Source organism: Phyllobates terribilis, unplaced genomic scaffold (genome assembly GCF_046119375.1).
Source record: "Phyllobates terribilis strain yellow unplaced genomic scaffold, ASM4611937v1 Scaffold_3__8_contigs__length_932513732, whole genome shotgun sequence".
Taxonomy (NCBI): domain Eukaryota; kingdom Metazoa; phylum Chordata; class Amphibia; order Anura; family Dendrobatidae; genus Phyllobates; species Phyllobates terribilis.
In genome coordinates, this window is record NW_027362763.1 from 647,186,755 (window position 1) to 647,201,753 (window position 14,999).

Here is a 14,999-nt window from a genome sequence, read left to right on the forward strand (position 1 = left end):
TTCTCTGTGTTGCGCTGTGCTGCTGTTCTCTGTGTTGCGCTGTGCTGCTGTTCTCTGTGTTGCGCTGTGCTGCTGTTCTCTGTGTTGCGCTGTACTGCTGTTCTCTGTGTTGCGCTGTGCTGCAGCTCTCTGTGCTGCTGTTCTCTGTGATGCTGTTCTCTGTGTTGCGCTCTGATGCTCTGTCCCGCTGTTCTCTGTACTTCTGCTCTCTGTCCTGCTGTTCTCTGTACTGCTGTTCTGTGTTGCACTGTGATGTTCTGTCCCACTGTGTTCTGTTGTTTTCTATGCTGTTGTTCTCTGTGCTGCTGTTCTTTGTGTTTCGCTGTGCTGCTATTCTCTGTGTTGCGCTGTTGACTCGCCCCCTAGGCCGTGGGGCACCCGGAACCGGGCTTCAGTGCGATGATGGGGGGTAGTAGTTGCAACCCGGTCCCGTGGCTCAGGGTGGTCAGACCAAGTGCTGTGGCAGTCTATTCGTATGGTTTGCAATGTCCGACTACGCCACCCGTGGATTGCGGTCAGGGTGAACCGCCGCTGCGGGGCAGACCACTGAGGCTGGTGTTGTAGGTGCAGCAGGGAATAGTATAACTCCCCACGGGAGGAGTGTAGCCTCAGGGCAGTAAGAGTCAATGGTGGGGGTTGTGGTGCCGGGCGTCCCAGTACCGTTAGTGCTGGCGCGGTAAGAAACACAGAGTCAGCGTGTTGCAGTCCAATGCCTTTAGCTCACAGTTATTTTCTGAGCCATCTCTGCCGGCAATGACTGCCCAAGCCTTGCTGCGTCCACCAGGTGCGGGGCTCGGTCAACCCCCGGACACTTCAGGAGTATAGCCCAGGACCCCCTTCTGTCCTCTCTCTGGCTCGTGCCCCACCAGTGACCAAACTTCTGTCCAGCTGCCGCGGATCTATGCGGGCAAACTTGGGCCCCGTTTCCCACTATCCTATATGGTGCCTTCCTAGCAGGTTTAGCGGGAGGTTGCACCAATAAATGATCACGACCTCCGGTTCTTGGCTGAGGGATGATTTACCTCCACCAATTTGGGATCCGGTACCCTTCTCTTGCCTGACCCGTCACCCGATATCACGCTGGTCCTTAGGGTCCCTTCTGCCTCCGTGTCTCTGAGCCTTTCTACTCCTTGGTTCCTTCTCTTTCTGTTCCATTCCTTCTCCTCTCCTCCACTTCTCCTCTCTGGCCCCGGCCTTTTTCTAGGCCTGCTTTCTGAGCAGAGCTCCTACAGAGCCTCTGCTCCCTGTCACCTCTCCACTGTACGGACTCACTGACTGACTCAAGATGGTGCCCACCTTTTATACCTCCTCCTCTGTGTGTGAGCTCAGGTGACCAGCACCCAATGAGCTCCTACCTATGCTCAGAACCCAACCCCTATCTGCTCCTACACCACTGGGTTTTCCTCCCCCCTCCCCACTCCAGCCAGGGACATAGTCAGTTGTGCCCGCATATATATATATAAATGGGAGCACCGTTGAGCTGTCCCCCGGAAATGGGGTGTGTGTGGTGTATGCAGCTAACTGAGCCCTGGTCCATACTCCATCCTTACCCGGGAGTGGAATATCACACCTCTGGTTGAGGTGCAATACCTCTGTAGCGGCCGAACCCTCGGGGCGCTACACTGTGATGTTCTGTCCCACTGTTCTCTGTGATGCTGTTCTCTGTGTTGCGCTGTGATGCTCTGTCCCACTGTTCTCTGTGATGCTGTTCTCTGTGTTGCGCTCTTATGCTCTGTCCCACTGTTCTCTGTGATGCTGTTCTCTGTGTTGCGCTGTGATGCTCTGTCCCACTGTTCTCTGTGTTGCTGTTCTCTGTGTTGCGCTGTGATGCTCTGTCCCACTGTTCTCTGTGATGCTGTTCTCTGTGTTGCGCTCTGATGCTCTGTCCCACTGTTCTCTGTGATGCTGTTCTCTGTGTTGTGCTCTGATGCTCTGTCCCACTGTTCTCTGTGATGCTGTTCTCTGTGTTGCGCTGTGATGCTCTGTCCCACTGTTCTCTGTGATGCTGTTCTCTGTGTTGCGCTCTGATGCTCTGTCCCACTGTTCTCTGTGATGCTGTTCTCTGTGTTGTGCTCTGATGCTCTGTCCCACTGTTCTCTGTGATGCTGTTCTCTGTGTTGCGCTGTGATGCTCTTTCCCACTGTTCTCTGTGATGCTGTTCTCTGTGTTGCTGTTCTCTGTGTTGCGCTCTGATGCTCTGTCCCGCTGTTCTCTGTGTTGCGCTGTGATGCTCTGTCCCACTGTTCTCTGTGTTGCTGTTCTCTGCGTTGCGCTGTGATGCTCTGTCCCACTGTTCTCTGTGATGCTGTTCTCTGTGTTGCGCTTTGATGCTCTGTCCCGCTGTTCTCTGTGATGCTGTTCTCTGTGTTGTGCTCTGATGCTCTGTCCCGCTGTTCTCTGTACTTCTGCTCTCTGTCATGCTGTTCTCTGTACTGCTGTTCTGTGTTGCTCTGTGATGTTCTGTCCCGCTGTTCTCTGTGATGCTGTTCTCTGTGTTGCGCTCTGATGCTCTGTCCTGCTGTTCTCTGTACTTCTGCTCTCTGTCATGCTGTTCTCTGTACTGCTGTTCTGTGTTGCTCTGTGATGTTCTGTCCCGCTGTTCTCTGTGATGCTGTTCTCTGTGTTGCGCTGTGATGCTCTGTCCCGCTGTTCTCTGTGATGCTGTTCTCTGTGTTGCGCTCTGATGCTCTGTCCCGCTGTTCTCTGTGATGCTGTTCTCTGTGTTGCACTCTGATGCTCTGTCCCGCTGTTCTCTGTGATGCTGTTCTCTGTGTTGCGCTCTGATGCTCTGTCCCGCTGTTCTCTGTGATGCTGTTCTCTGTGTTGCGCTCTGATGCTCTGTCCCGCTGTTCTCTTTGATGCTGTTCTCTGTGTTGTGCTCTGATGCTCTGTCCCGCTGTTCTCTGTGATGCTGTTCTCTGTGTTGCGCTTTGATGCTCTGTCCCGCTGTTCTCTGTGATGCTGTTCTCTGTGTTGCGCTCTGACCCGCTGTTCTCTGTGATGCTGTTCTCTGTGTTGCACTCTGACCCGCTGTTCTCTGTGATGCTGTTCTCTGTGTTGCGCTTTGATGCTCTGTCCCGCTGTTCTCTGTGATGCTGTTCTCTGTGTTGCGCTCTGACCCGCTGTTCTCTGTGATGCTGTTCTCTGTGTTGCACTCTGACCCGCTGTTCTCTGTGATGCTGTTCTCTGTGTTGTGCTCTGGTGCTCTGTCCCACTGTTCTCTGTGATGCTGTTCTCTGTGTTGCGCTCTGACCCGCTGTTCTCTGTGATGCTGTTGTCTGTGTTGCACTCTGACCCGCTGTTCTCTGTGATGCTGTTCTCTGTGTTGTGCTCTGGTGCTCTGTCCCGCTGTTCTCTGTGATGCTGTTCTCTGTGTTGCGCTCTGATGCTCTGTCCCGCTGTTCTCTGTGTTGCTGTTCTCTGTGTTGCGCTCTGATGCACTGTCCCGCTGTTCTCTGTAATGCTGTTCTCTGTGTTGCGCTCTGATGCACTGTCCCGCTGTTCTCTGTGATGCTGTTCTCTGTGTTGCGCTCTGATGCACTGTCCCGCTGTTCTCTGTGTTGCTGTTCTCTGTGTTGCGCTCTGATGCTCTGTCCCGCTGTTCTCTGTGATGCTGTTCTCTGTGTTGTGCTCTGGTGCTCTGTCCCGCTGTTCTCTGTGATGCTGTTCTCTGTGTAGTGCTCTGGTGCTCTGTCCCGCTGTTCTCTGTGATGCTGTTCTCTGTGTTGTGCTCTGGTGCTCTGTCCCGCTGTTCTCTGTGATGCTGTTCTCTGTGTTGCGCTCTGATGCACTCTCCCGCTGTTCTCTGTGATGCTGTTCTCTGTGTTGCGCTCTGATGCACTGTCCCGCTGTTCTCTGTGTTGCTGTTCTCTGTGTTGCGCTCTGATGCTCTGTCCCGCTGTTCTCTGTGATGCTGTTCTCTGTGTTGTGCTCTGGTGCTCTGTCCCGCTGTTCTCTGTGATGCTGTTCTCTGTGTAGTGCTCTGGTGCTCTGTCCCGCTGTTCTCTGTGTTGTGCTCTGGTGCTCTGTCCCGCTGTTCTCTGTGATGCTGTTCTCTGTGTAGTGCTCTGGTGCTCTGTCCCGCTGTTCTCTGTGATGCTGTTCTCTGTGTTGTGCTCTGGTGCTCTGTCCCGCTGTTCTCTGTGATGCTGTTCTCTGTGTAGTGCTCTGGTGCTCTGTCCCGCTGTTCTCTGTGATGCTGTTCTCTGTGTTGTGCTCTGGTGCTCTGTCCCGCTGTTCTCTGTGATGCTGTTCTCTGTGTTGTGCTCTGGTGCTCTGTCCCGCTGTTCTCTGTGATGCTGTTCTCTGTGTTGTGCTCTGATGCTCTGTCCCGCTGTTCTCTGTGATGCTGTTCTCTCTGTTGCGCTCTGATGCTCTGTCCCGCTGTTCTCTGTGATGCTGTTCTCTGTGTTGCGCTCTGATGCTCTGTCCCGCTGTTCTCTGTGATGCTGTTCTCTGTGTTGTGCTCTGATGCTCTGTCCCGCTGTTCTCTGTGATGCTGTTCTCTGTGTTGCGCTTTGATGCTCTGTCCCGCTGTTCTCTGTGATGCTGTTCTCTGTGTTGCGCTCTGACCCGCTTTTCTCTGTGATGCTGTTCTCTGTGTCGCGCTCTGATGATCTGTCCCGCTGTTCTCTGTGATGCTGTTCTCTGTGTTGCGCTCTGATGCTCTGTCCCGCTGTTCTCTGTGATGCTGTTCTCTGTGTTGCGCTCTGATGCTCTGTCCCGCTGTTCTCTGTGATGCTGTTCTCTGTGTTGCGCTCTGATGCTCTGTCCCGCTGTTCTCTGTGATGCTGTTCTCTGTGTTGCGCTCTGATGCTCTGTCCCGCTGTTCTCTGTGATGCTGTTCTCTGTGTTGCGCTCTGATGCTCTGTCCCGCTGTTCTCTGTTGGCCTGTGATGCTCTATCCCGCTGTTCTACATGCTGATGTTCTCTGTGATGCTGTTCTCTGTGTTGCGCTCTGACCCGCTTTTCTCTGTGATGCTGTTCTCTGTGTTGCGCTCTGATGCTCTGTCCCGCTGTTCTCTGTGATGCTGTTCTCTGTGTTGCGCTCTGATGCTCTGTCCCGCTGTTCTCTGTGATGCTGTTCTCTGTGTTGCGCTCTGATGCTCTGTCCCGCTGTTCTCTGTGATGCTGTTCTCTGTGTTGTGCTCTGATGCTCTGTCCCGCTGTTCTCTGTTGGCCTGTGATGCTCTATCCCGCTGTTCTACATGCTGATGTTCTCTGTGCTGCTGTTCTCTGTGACGCTCTGTGCTGCTGTTATCTGTGATGCTCTGTGCTTCTGTTGCCAGGCTCTTGTTCCCATGATGCTTTGTATTGCAGGCATTACCTGGCAGATCGGCTCCTTTCGCTCGGACCCTGCTGGCTGGAGAACACGGTGGTTGATCACATTGGAATTTGCTTCCCAAATCGATTCCCACAACAGATGCTGAAAAACCTGCAGGAGGCAAAAGATCTGCAGAAAGAGGAACATCTGTACCGACTGCAGGAGCGCGATAGAGAAGTCTTATCAGAGGAGAACGAAGAGGACGAAGACCAGGAGGAGGAGATGGTGGTGAGGAAAAGATGGAGATGGAGTTATGAGGAGAAGAAAGAGAAGGTGTTGGAGACAAAGGACCTGGAGGAAGATTAAGGAGGACCAGGAGGAGATGGTGGGGATGATTAGGAGATAGTGACAAAGAGGACCACGAAGAGGAGGTGGTGAGGAAATGGTGCAGAGGAGGTAATGGTGAGGATAAGAACAAGGAGGAGAATATGGTAGGGGAGGGGGTGAATAGTGAAGAAGGAATGGTAAGTAGGAGGGGAAGGGGGATGGTAAGAAGGAGGAGATGATTTGGAAGAGAACGCCCAGGAGGAGGGTAGGTGTGGGGAAGTAGGGATTGATGAGGAGGAGAACCAAGAAGGAATGATGATGATGATGAGGACCAGTAGGAGTAGATGGTGAGGGAAAGGGGAGATGGTGAGAAAAAGGGGAAATTGTGATGAGGACCATAAGAAGGAGATTGTGATGGAAAAGGGAGATGCTGAGGGGGGTGACCAGGTGGAGCAGATGGTGAGGGAAAGGGTTAATGCAGGGGAGATGGTGATGAATAGGGGGGATGTTGTTTAGGAAATCGTGGTTAGGAGAAGAAGATGTTGGAGGCTTGAAAAGGAGATGGTATGGATTAGGTGCAGGAGGAGGAGATGGTGATGATGAGAAGGAGATGGTAAGGGGAAGAGGGGAGGAGAGAATGGTGAGGAGGACCATTCGGAGTAGATGGTGAGGAGGAGGAAGAGGTAGTTTGGAGGTGGTGAGGATTCGTGGGAATGATAAGGAGGAGAAGATGGTGAAGGAAAGGGAGTGATGGGCAGGAAAAAAGGTGTAGGAAAGCCGGGTGAGGTAAGGAAAAGAACTAGGAGGAGGAGTTGGTGAAGGATAGTGGGTAAAGGTGAAGATGAGGACCAGGAGCATGAGATGATGATGATGATGATGAGGACCTGGATGAGGAGGAAGACCATTAGGACTAGATGGTGAGGAAGAGAACCAGGGCACTTTGACAATAAGGAGAAAATGGGGAGGAGGAAGATCAGGAGGACAGATGGTGAGAGGTGGCGGGGTTGACAATGAGGACAGGAAGGAGGGCATGATGAAGGGTGCCGTGGCGATGATGAGGAGGAGGAGATCATGAGGGGTAGGAGGGAAGGTGAAGAGGGAGACGGTGAATTGAAGTGGTAAAGGCAGGGCATAAGAAAAAATGGAGAGGAGGACATGGTGAGGGGATGAAAAGGAGGAGGAGGAAATAATGAAGAGAAGAACTGTGAAATGGTAAGATGGAGGATTAGGAGGAGGAGATGGTGAGGTGTATGGTGGAATGGTGAAGAGGAGGATGAGGTGGAAGAAATGTTGAGGGGAAGCTGAGGAAGATGGGGCAGGTTGAGAATGAGGATGATCAGGAGAAGATGTTGAGGGGAAATAGGAGATGGTGAGAAGAAGGGACCATGAAGATCGGGGGCATCATCTATAATAATGGTGGGTTCTTCTCAGTTTTATTTGTGATCACTATATGAATGGGGCATCATCTGTGATGGAGATGTGTTCCTCCCTGTTGTAGTTGTGGTTACTCAATGATTGGGAGCACCATCTATGACAATGGTGATGTTCTTCTCAGTTGTAGTTGTGATCGCTCCATGATCAGGGCCATCCTCTGATAATGGTGGGTTCTCTGTTGTAATTGTGGTCTCTGTATGATCAGAGGCATCATCTTTGTTAATGGTGGGTTCTTCTCAGTTGTAGTTGTGATAACTGTATGATCAGGGGACATCATCTATGATAATGGTGAGTTCTTCTCAGTTGTGTGGTCACTCTGATTGGGGGCCATCATCTGTTATCGAGGTGGGTTCTTCTTAGTTATAGTTGTAATTACTCTGTGATTGAGGGTTTCATCTGTGATGAAGGTGGGTTCTTCTTGGTTATAGTTGTGATCACTCTATGATAAGGGACATCATTTATGAATATAGTGGGTTCTTCTTGGTTGTAGTTGTAATCACTCTTTGATCAGCGGTATTCTCTATGATGGTGGGGAGTTCTCGGTTGTATTTGTGGTCACTCTTTGATGGAGGTGGGTTCTTCTTGGTTATAGTTGTGATCACTCTTTGATCAGCGGTATTCTCTATGATGGTGGGGAGTTCTCGGTTGTATTTGTAGTCACTCTTTGATGGAGGTGGGTTCTTCTCAGTTGTAGTTGTGATCACTTTATGATCATTGGCATCATCTACGATAATGGTGGGTTCTTCCCGGTTGTAGTTGTGGCCGCTCTGTAATTGGGGGCATCCTCTATGATCGGGGAGGGTTCTTCTCAGTTGTAGTCGTGGTCACTCTATGATGATCGTGGATTCTTCTTGACTTTAGCTCCTCACTGTGTCTTCTGTGTCTTTAGGTGATGGAGGAGAGCCCTGTGCTGCCGGTCGAGGGTGTGGAGGATTCTGATGTCCAGATATTTGTGCTATCACCTCGATGTTGGTCTATATCTCCTCTCTGCTATCTGACTGATCCCTCTAAGTATCTCCCAGAGACTCTTGGGACCCCTCTGCTGCGCTTCACTGACTTCTATACAAGGAGTAAGTGCCCCGCGGTGTCTGCGGCTGTGACCTCTCCTGTGAGTGTTTGCTGAACATCGCCTTGTGTGCTCTCTTCAGGTCAGGCAGTTCTGGGCTCAGACCTCGCTCAGTCTCGCCGGCTGCAGTGGACTTGGTTAGGAAACGCTGAGGTACAATATGGAGACCTGACGCTCAGAGTCTCCACCCTGCAGATGTTCATCTTACTGCTCTTCAACCAGCACCAGGTGAGATGTTATCCGAAAGAAGGATCATGTGAGCCGGGATCTTGGGCTTGTACAACCTCGGGATGTGGGGAACTTGTGTTGTCAGGCAGACCTGTATTTCTTGTCTCTCCATCTATGGGCAGGAGGTCTCCATGGAGGACATAAAGCAGCATACAGGGACATCTGGATCGTTCCTCACCACCTCGCTAGACTCCCTGACCTGCAGTGCTGGAATCCTCTCCCTTCATGAGAACACAGGTGGGTAGTGAGGTCGGGCGGATGGCTCCCGTGAGTGGATTTCCGGAGTCACAGATCAGATGACAGGTAGCATGTTAGTGATCGGTCAGCACAGGGGGCTGTCACTAAGGATTTCTACACAAGGTATTGGCTGCTGGAGTCGTCAGTCTCACGTGGAGGTGACCTTCCTCTCCTGCAGATCATTGTGGAGGGGCAGTAGTTGCATCTAGTTGCATCTAGTTTAGTGGCTTCGGCACCATGCCCTGGATCTCTGAATGCACTTGGTATGTCGGTGGCCATTTATTGTGTTGTCTGATTTCTTTTTGTAGGGTGTCTACGTGTGAATGAAGCAGCCCTGCGTCGCTTGGAGTCGCAGACAGTTCTTGATTTCTCTATTAGACAGAATGAGAGGAGGAATTCTGAGGAAATGATCCGTGCGCTAGAAAAGCAGAGAGATTTGCTGTCACATGTGCTGGAGCGGGTCATGAAGGACGAGCGGGAGATCCATATAGACCGGCTGCTGTTCAGGGTGTGTCCTCTGCTACAGGACAATGGCTTCCAAACAGACTGTGGGGCGCCCCACACATGACTGTCACAGACTGAGGGTCACCACACGTGCAACCGTCACAGAATGAGGGTCACAGCACGTGTGACAGTCACAGCCCGAGGGTCATCATATGCGCGACTGTCACAGCCTGAGGGTCACCACCGGCACTAGCATCACAGCCCGAGGGTCACCACCGGCACTAGCATCACAGCCTGAGGGTCATCATATGCGCGACTGTCACAGCCTGAGGGTCACCATATGCACGAATGTCACAGCCTGAGGGTCACCATATGCGCGACTGTCACAGCCTGAAGGTCACCATATGCGCGACTGTCACAGCCCGAGGGTCACCATATGCGCGACTGTCACCGCCTGAGGGTCACCATATGCACGAATGTCACAGCCTGAGGGTCACCATATGCGCGACTGTCACAGCCTGAGGGTCACCATATGCACGAATGTCACAGCCTGAGGGTCACCATATGCGCGACTGTCACAGCCTGAGGGTCACCATATGCGCGACTGTCACAGACTGAGGGTCACCACATGTGCGACTGTCACAGACTGAAGGTCACCACGTGCGTGGCCGTCACATAACGAGGGTCACAGAGCGTGTGACCTTCACAGAATGAGGGTCACCACCGTCACTACCATCACAGACCAAGGGTCACCACATGCGCGTTTGTCACCACCTGAGGGTCACCACATGCATCACTGTCACAGCCTGAGGGTCATCACATGCGTGACTGTCACAGTCTGAGGGTCAACATATGTGCGATTTTCACAGACTGAAGGTCACCATGTGCGTGACTGTCACATAACGATGGTCACAGCGTGTGTGACCTTCACAGAATGAGGGTCACCACTGGCACTACCATCACAGACCGAGGGTCATCACATGCACTATTGTCACGGACCGAGGGTCACCACGCACAAGACTGTCACAGACCGAGGGTCACCAACAAGCGACCATCAAATACCGAGGGTCACCGCACATGCGACTGTCACAGCCTGACGCACGCCACCGTCATTTGACCGATGCAGACTGAGGGTTTTGAAGAACATGGCTGATACAAACAGGATGTCTCTGACCGGTCATGGATACATGTCATGGACACGGACAGTGGATACTGACTGAGCATCACTGTACAGAGACCCTCTCCGCTCTTACTGCTCCTCCTGTCGGTGCCTCACCTATGATTTGATATTGTAGGTTCTTGATGGTTTCCAGAGGGAGGCATCTGTCGTGCGGCCTGGTGACTGTGGTGTTTCCGATGTCCGGAGGGAGGAGTCCATCGTGCATCCTGGTGACTGGGGTGTTCCCGATGTCCGGCAGGAGGCATCCGTCGTGCGGCCTGGTGACTGTGGTGTTCTGGATGTCCGGCATGAGGCATACATCATGTGGCCTGGTGACTGTGGTGTTCCCGATGTCTGGAGGGAGGCGTCCGTCGTGAGGCCTGGTGACTGTGGTGTTCCCGATGTCCGGAGGGAGGCGTCTGTCCTGCGGCCTGGTGACAGTGGTGTTCCCGATGTCCGGAGGGAGACGTCCGTCGTGAGGCCTGGTGACTGTGGTGTTCCCGATGTCCGGAGGGAGGCGTCCATCGTGCGGCCTGGTGACTGTGGTGTTCCTCATGTCTGGAGGGACGCGTCCATCATGCGGCCTGGTGACTGTGGTGTTCCCGATGTCCGGAGGGAGGCGTCCGTCGTGCGGCCTGGTGACTTTGGTGTTCCCGATGTCCGGAGTGAGGCACCCATCGTGCGGCCTGGTGACTGTGGTGTTCCCGATGACCGGAGGGAGGCGTCCGTCGTGCGGCCTGGTGACTGTGGTGTTCCTGATGTCCGGAGGGAGGCGTCCGTCGTGAGGCCTGGTGACTGTGGTCTTCCCTATGTCCGGAGGGAGGAGTCCGTCGTGTGGCCTGGTGACTGTGGTGTTCCCGATGTCCGGAGGGAGGCGTCCATCGTGCGGCCTGGTGACTGTGGTGTTCCCGATGTCCGGAGGGAGGCGTCCGTCATGCGGCCAGGTGACTGTGGTGTTCCCGATGTCCGGAGGGAGGCGTCCGTCGTGCGGCCTGGTGACTGTTGTGTTCCCGATGTCCGGAGGGAGGCGTCCTTCGTGCGGCCTGGTGACTGTGGTGTTCCCGATGTGCTCTCCTGTATAACTCGACAGCTGGAAAATGGTGTCATCCATAGGAAACCAAACAAGCCATGGATTCTGTGCTATAAACTCGAGGCTCCGCTCCCTGCTCCACTTTGCCCCCTGACTTCACATGCAGAAACAATTACTCCAATCCCCCCGCAAGTGTCAGAATTCTGCAGAGTGCGGAAGATCAGCAGTAACATTGCACCAGTCCCGGAGCAACGGCCGACCTTCAGCACCTTCAAGTCTATGGAGTAATCCTGAGGCAGCAGAGGAGGCAGGGTATATGACTATGATAAAGACGCTTCCATCCACAGCCTGGCTGTGTCTCTGTTTCTCGGGATACTCAGGATGCTTCTGGCCGGGCCAACGTCAGCTCCTGATCAGCCGGATCATCTGCCAATGTAGTGAGTGCAGCGCCGACACCGGACACTATTGTGGATGGAGATTAAACTGACGTCATGAACTATAGTCAGAGGCAAAGCGTGGAGCAGGCTCCTTGGATGGACACGGCAGGAGCTGCGAGTAGGATTTTCATCATTCACAATGGGATGTCACAGTTCACCTCCTCCTCCTCCTGTACAATAACTGATAACACCTCTATGGTTTTGATTGGTGGAAGTAAAATGTAATAAGGAGAGTGTCATGTATCCTGATGGGTGAAGACATGAAGTTCTTCTCAGCTACAAGAGTAATCTACCTCACATAGAAGTTTTTGCATCTGCAGATAGAAATGTTCTTAGTAGGCTCTTGCCTTGTTATATTCACCCTGATAGCCATTCTGCTACAAACCTGACTGACCTTTCCGACATCATCACTGGAGGCTGAAATCTTCTACTTTAGGACAAACATTGTCTTCTTATCACCACCGACCTATTTGAGATCTGCCCTCACTTGTTGTTCTCCTGTCTTGCCTCCATCTTGACTCTACAGAGGACCAGCAGGGGACTTAAGGCGCTGCCGATGTCATCCTCCCTGGTGCGGAGCAGCCGATCAACCCCAATCTCTATAACCAGCTGCTGGGAGCCCTATGGTCACCAAACTTGATCTCAGGGGTGCGAATTATCAGATCCATGTAAGAGAAGTAGATGATTGGAAGACGGTGATTGTCAGGATTTCCAACACACACAGAGGGACGACACCGGGGAGATCACGCAATATCTCACCGTGCCGTCATTCTGTCCTTATTTCGTCCGGAGTCATGAGCACGCGATCCAGACTACTCGCTACGTGGATATCGGCAAGCGACCAGTGAGCATATGGCGCCACACCTCGGGGATTCCAAAGCCTGGAATCCTTTCCCTCCGTACGGTCTCTGTCAGCTTCACGATAGCCCAATTATTAATATTCTCTGCCACCACCGGCCAAGTTTGAAATATAATACAGGCCTGGCTGGACGCCTGCGTTTTGGTAGCGTATATGGCTTCGGGGAAGGGAACGATTACAGAACAAAAGAAACAGAACTATTAAATTTTATATTTAATCCATAAGGGAGGCAGTGTTTAGGAAAAATATATACAAGGATGTTACAAAGGAGGCATTAAAATACATAAGCAGTTACATAAATAAAACCGGATATAAAAGGTGAAACTTACACTATAAAATTTGCTGCGACGACTCCGTATAGGTGGAGGGGAGACACTCCGTTTACTGTTATCGAACAGAGTCCTCCGCTATGATAGACATATACTCCCGGGCAAAGAACACGGCTTCAGCCTCAACAGACTATTTTACGCTGAAGGGAGAGACCCCCCTGTGATGACATCACAGGGGCTGGGCTCCACCCTTCAGATTTGTATTAAAAACCTGGTTTTTAGGATAACTCATCACGCGTTGATCCCAGAAGCCCAAAAGTGATATCATGTTTTCCCTTATGATTTTATCTTTATTTAGAGACCACACATCACATAGCTGCAGTCTGCTATTCTGGTGTTTTTGCGCTACAGCTCCCTGATTTTGCCTACAGCCCTGGAAAACTACCTATGCATTCCTGGGCTGATTTGGTCACTAAACATATGGGTCCCGTTACTGTCGGACGTATGGAACTCACAAGATTTCATATTTCATATCGAAGTCAGTGCGTCTGCAAATTTCCCTTTGAGGCTCGGGAAGCAGCCTTACGATTACACGCAAATTAGTGCAAGCCTGCGTTTTAATTACCTCCTGCGTCTTTCAGAGACAAGATTTTTGCTTCCTAACAAAGTTATAACACTCCTTGCCTGGCATCGTTTGCATAAGCTATTTCCCAGGCGTGTGCTAATTGGGGCTTTTGTGCTGATGAAAATGGGACAGCTCGGTGCTGACAAGTGGTGATAATTTGCAGTAAGACACTGTACAATTGTCATCTCTGGACAAACACTACAGCAGAGGACATGGCAGAAGGGGCTAATATTCTGTTAATATGTCTCTGACATTAATATCTCCCTGACAGTGATTAACAAAACTGAGGGTCACTGTGAGTGTCAGGAAACCCGCCGGGAGATCCCACAGATATCCCCCCACTGTTACCAAGTTGTCACGAACAGCGCTCCGTTGCCTCCAGTCGTGACACCGGGGAGATCATACAATATCCCACCACTGCCACCAATTTGTCATGGATTATGCACACGCACGATCCTGATTACTCTATATGTAGCTATCGGCAAGCGAGCACTGAGCGTATGACGTACACACCTCCAAATTCCAATGCATGGAATATGTGTATATGCCCCCGTACAATCACTGTCAGCTTCACGATTGCCCAATTAAGATTATTCGCTGCCACCACCAATCAGTTTTAAATATTGAATACGGGCCTAATTGGACGCCTGCTTTCTGGTAGCGTATATGGCTTCGGGGGAGGAACGATTACAGAACAAAAGAAACAGGACTATTAAATTTTATATTTAATGCAAAGGGAGGCAGTGTTTATGAAAAAATATGCAAAGATTTTACAAAGGGGGACTCGACAATACAGCATATACAATTACACAAAAAAAAGGGATCAACAGAAGAAACTTACTAAACCGATCGCAGAGACTCCAATTTAGCTGAAGGGAAGCACTCCAATGGACCGTTATGGAATGGGACCCTTGCTTACACAAATATGTATCTCCTGGCATGAGTATAGATCAATATGCAGCTTGATCATTTATGCCGAAGGGGGGCCCTGCCCCCACACTCGCCTGTGATGACCTCTCGTGGGCTGGTCTCCGCCCTTAATGGTTTTATTAAATCTCTGCGATAACTCCTCGCTGGTTGATCGCAGAAGTTAGCAAGTGATGCCATATTTTTTACTGCGATTTTACCTTTACTTAGAGACACACATGACATGACTGCTGTCCGTTATCTTTGTGTTCTTGCGTTACAGCTCACCTGCGGGGCGTACAGATACGGAAAATATGCATATTATTCCTTAGCTAACCCCGCCGTTAAAAATATTTATCCCATCGCAATTGGAGTTATAGCAACTCCGATATTCCATATTTCATATCGGTGCCTAAAAGTCTGCCTGATGTCTGGTGATTGAAGCTTGGAAAGTCCTGGCTATTGTGGAGAGTTAGATAGATTTCCTTTGAGGCTTTAACGAGATGTTTCCTCTTTACTCAGGTGTCTGTTCATCACAGGTCTCCTCTGGCAGGAGCTCCATTGTATGGTAATTAGCCTGGATAATTGAGTTTGTGGCTTCTTTTGTACCCTTCTATTTTCATAGAAGCAACTTCTTAAAGTGTTAGCTCTTCAACTCTGACAAATGGTATAGGGGAGGGATTTTTAATATTTTCTATGACATCTCCCCCTCTTT

The 14,999-nt window shown here is 51.3% G+C and overlaps 1 protein-coding gene across 1 annotated transcript in view; it reads left to right on the forward strand.

The window, feature by feature from the left end:
- Positions 1-14,767, forward strand: part of LOC141257272 (cullin-9-like) — a 180,132-nt gene extending 165,365 nt beyond the window's left edge. Inside the window, exons 24-29 of the mRNA XM_073671639.1 lie at positions 5,320-5,551; positions 7,914-8,094; positions 8,173-8,318; positions 8,441-8,555; positions 8,864-9,063; positions 10,295-14,767. Of these exons, the coding sequence (XP_073527740.1) occupies positions 5,320-5,551; positions 7,914-8,094; positions 8,173-8,318; positions 8,441-8,555; positions 8,864-9,063; positions 10,295-11,476 (2,056 nt within the window). The 3' untranslated portion in view covers positions 11,477-14,767. The remainder of the gene's footprint in view (positions 1-5,319; positions 5,552-7,913; positions 8,095-8,172; positions 8,319-8,440; positions 8,556-8,863; positions 9,064-10,294) is intronic.
- The last annotated feature ends 232 nt before the right edge of the window (positions 14,768-14,999 follow it).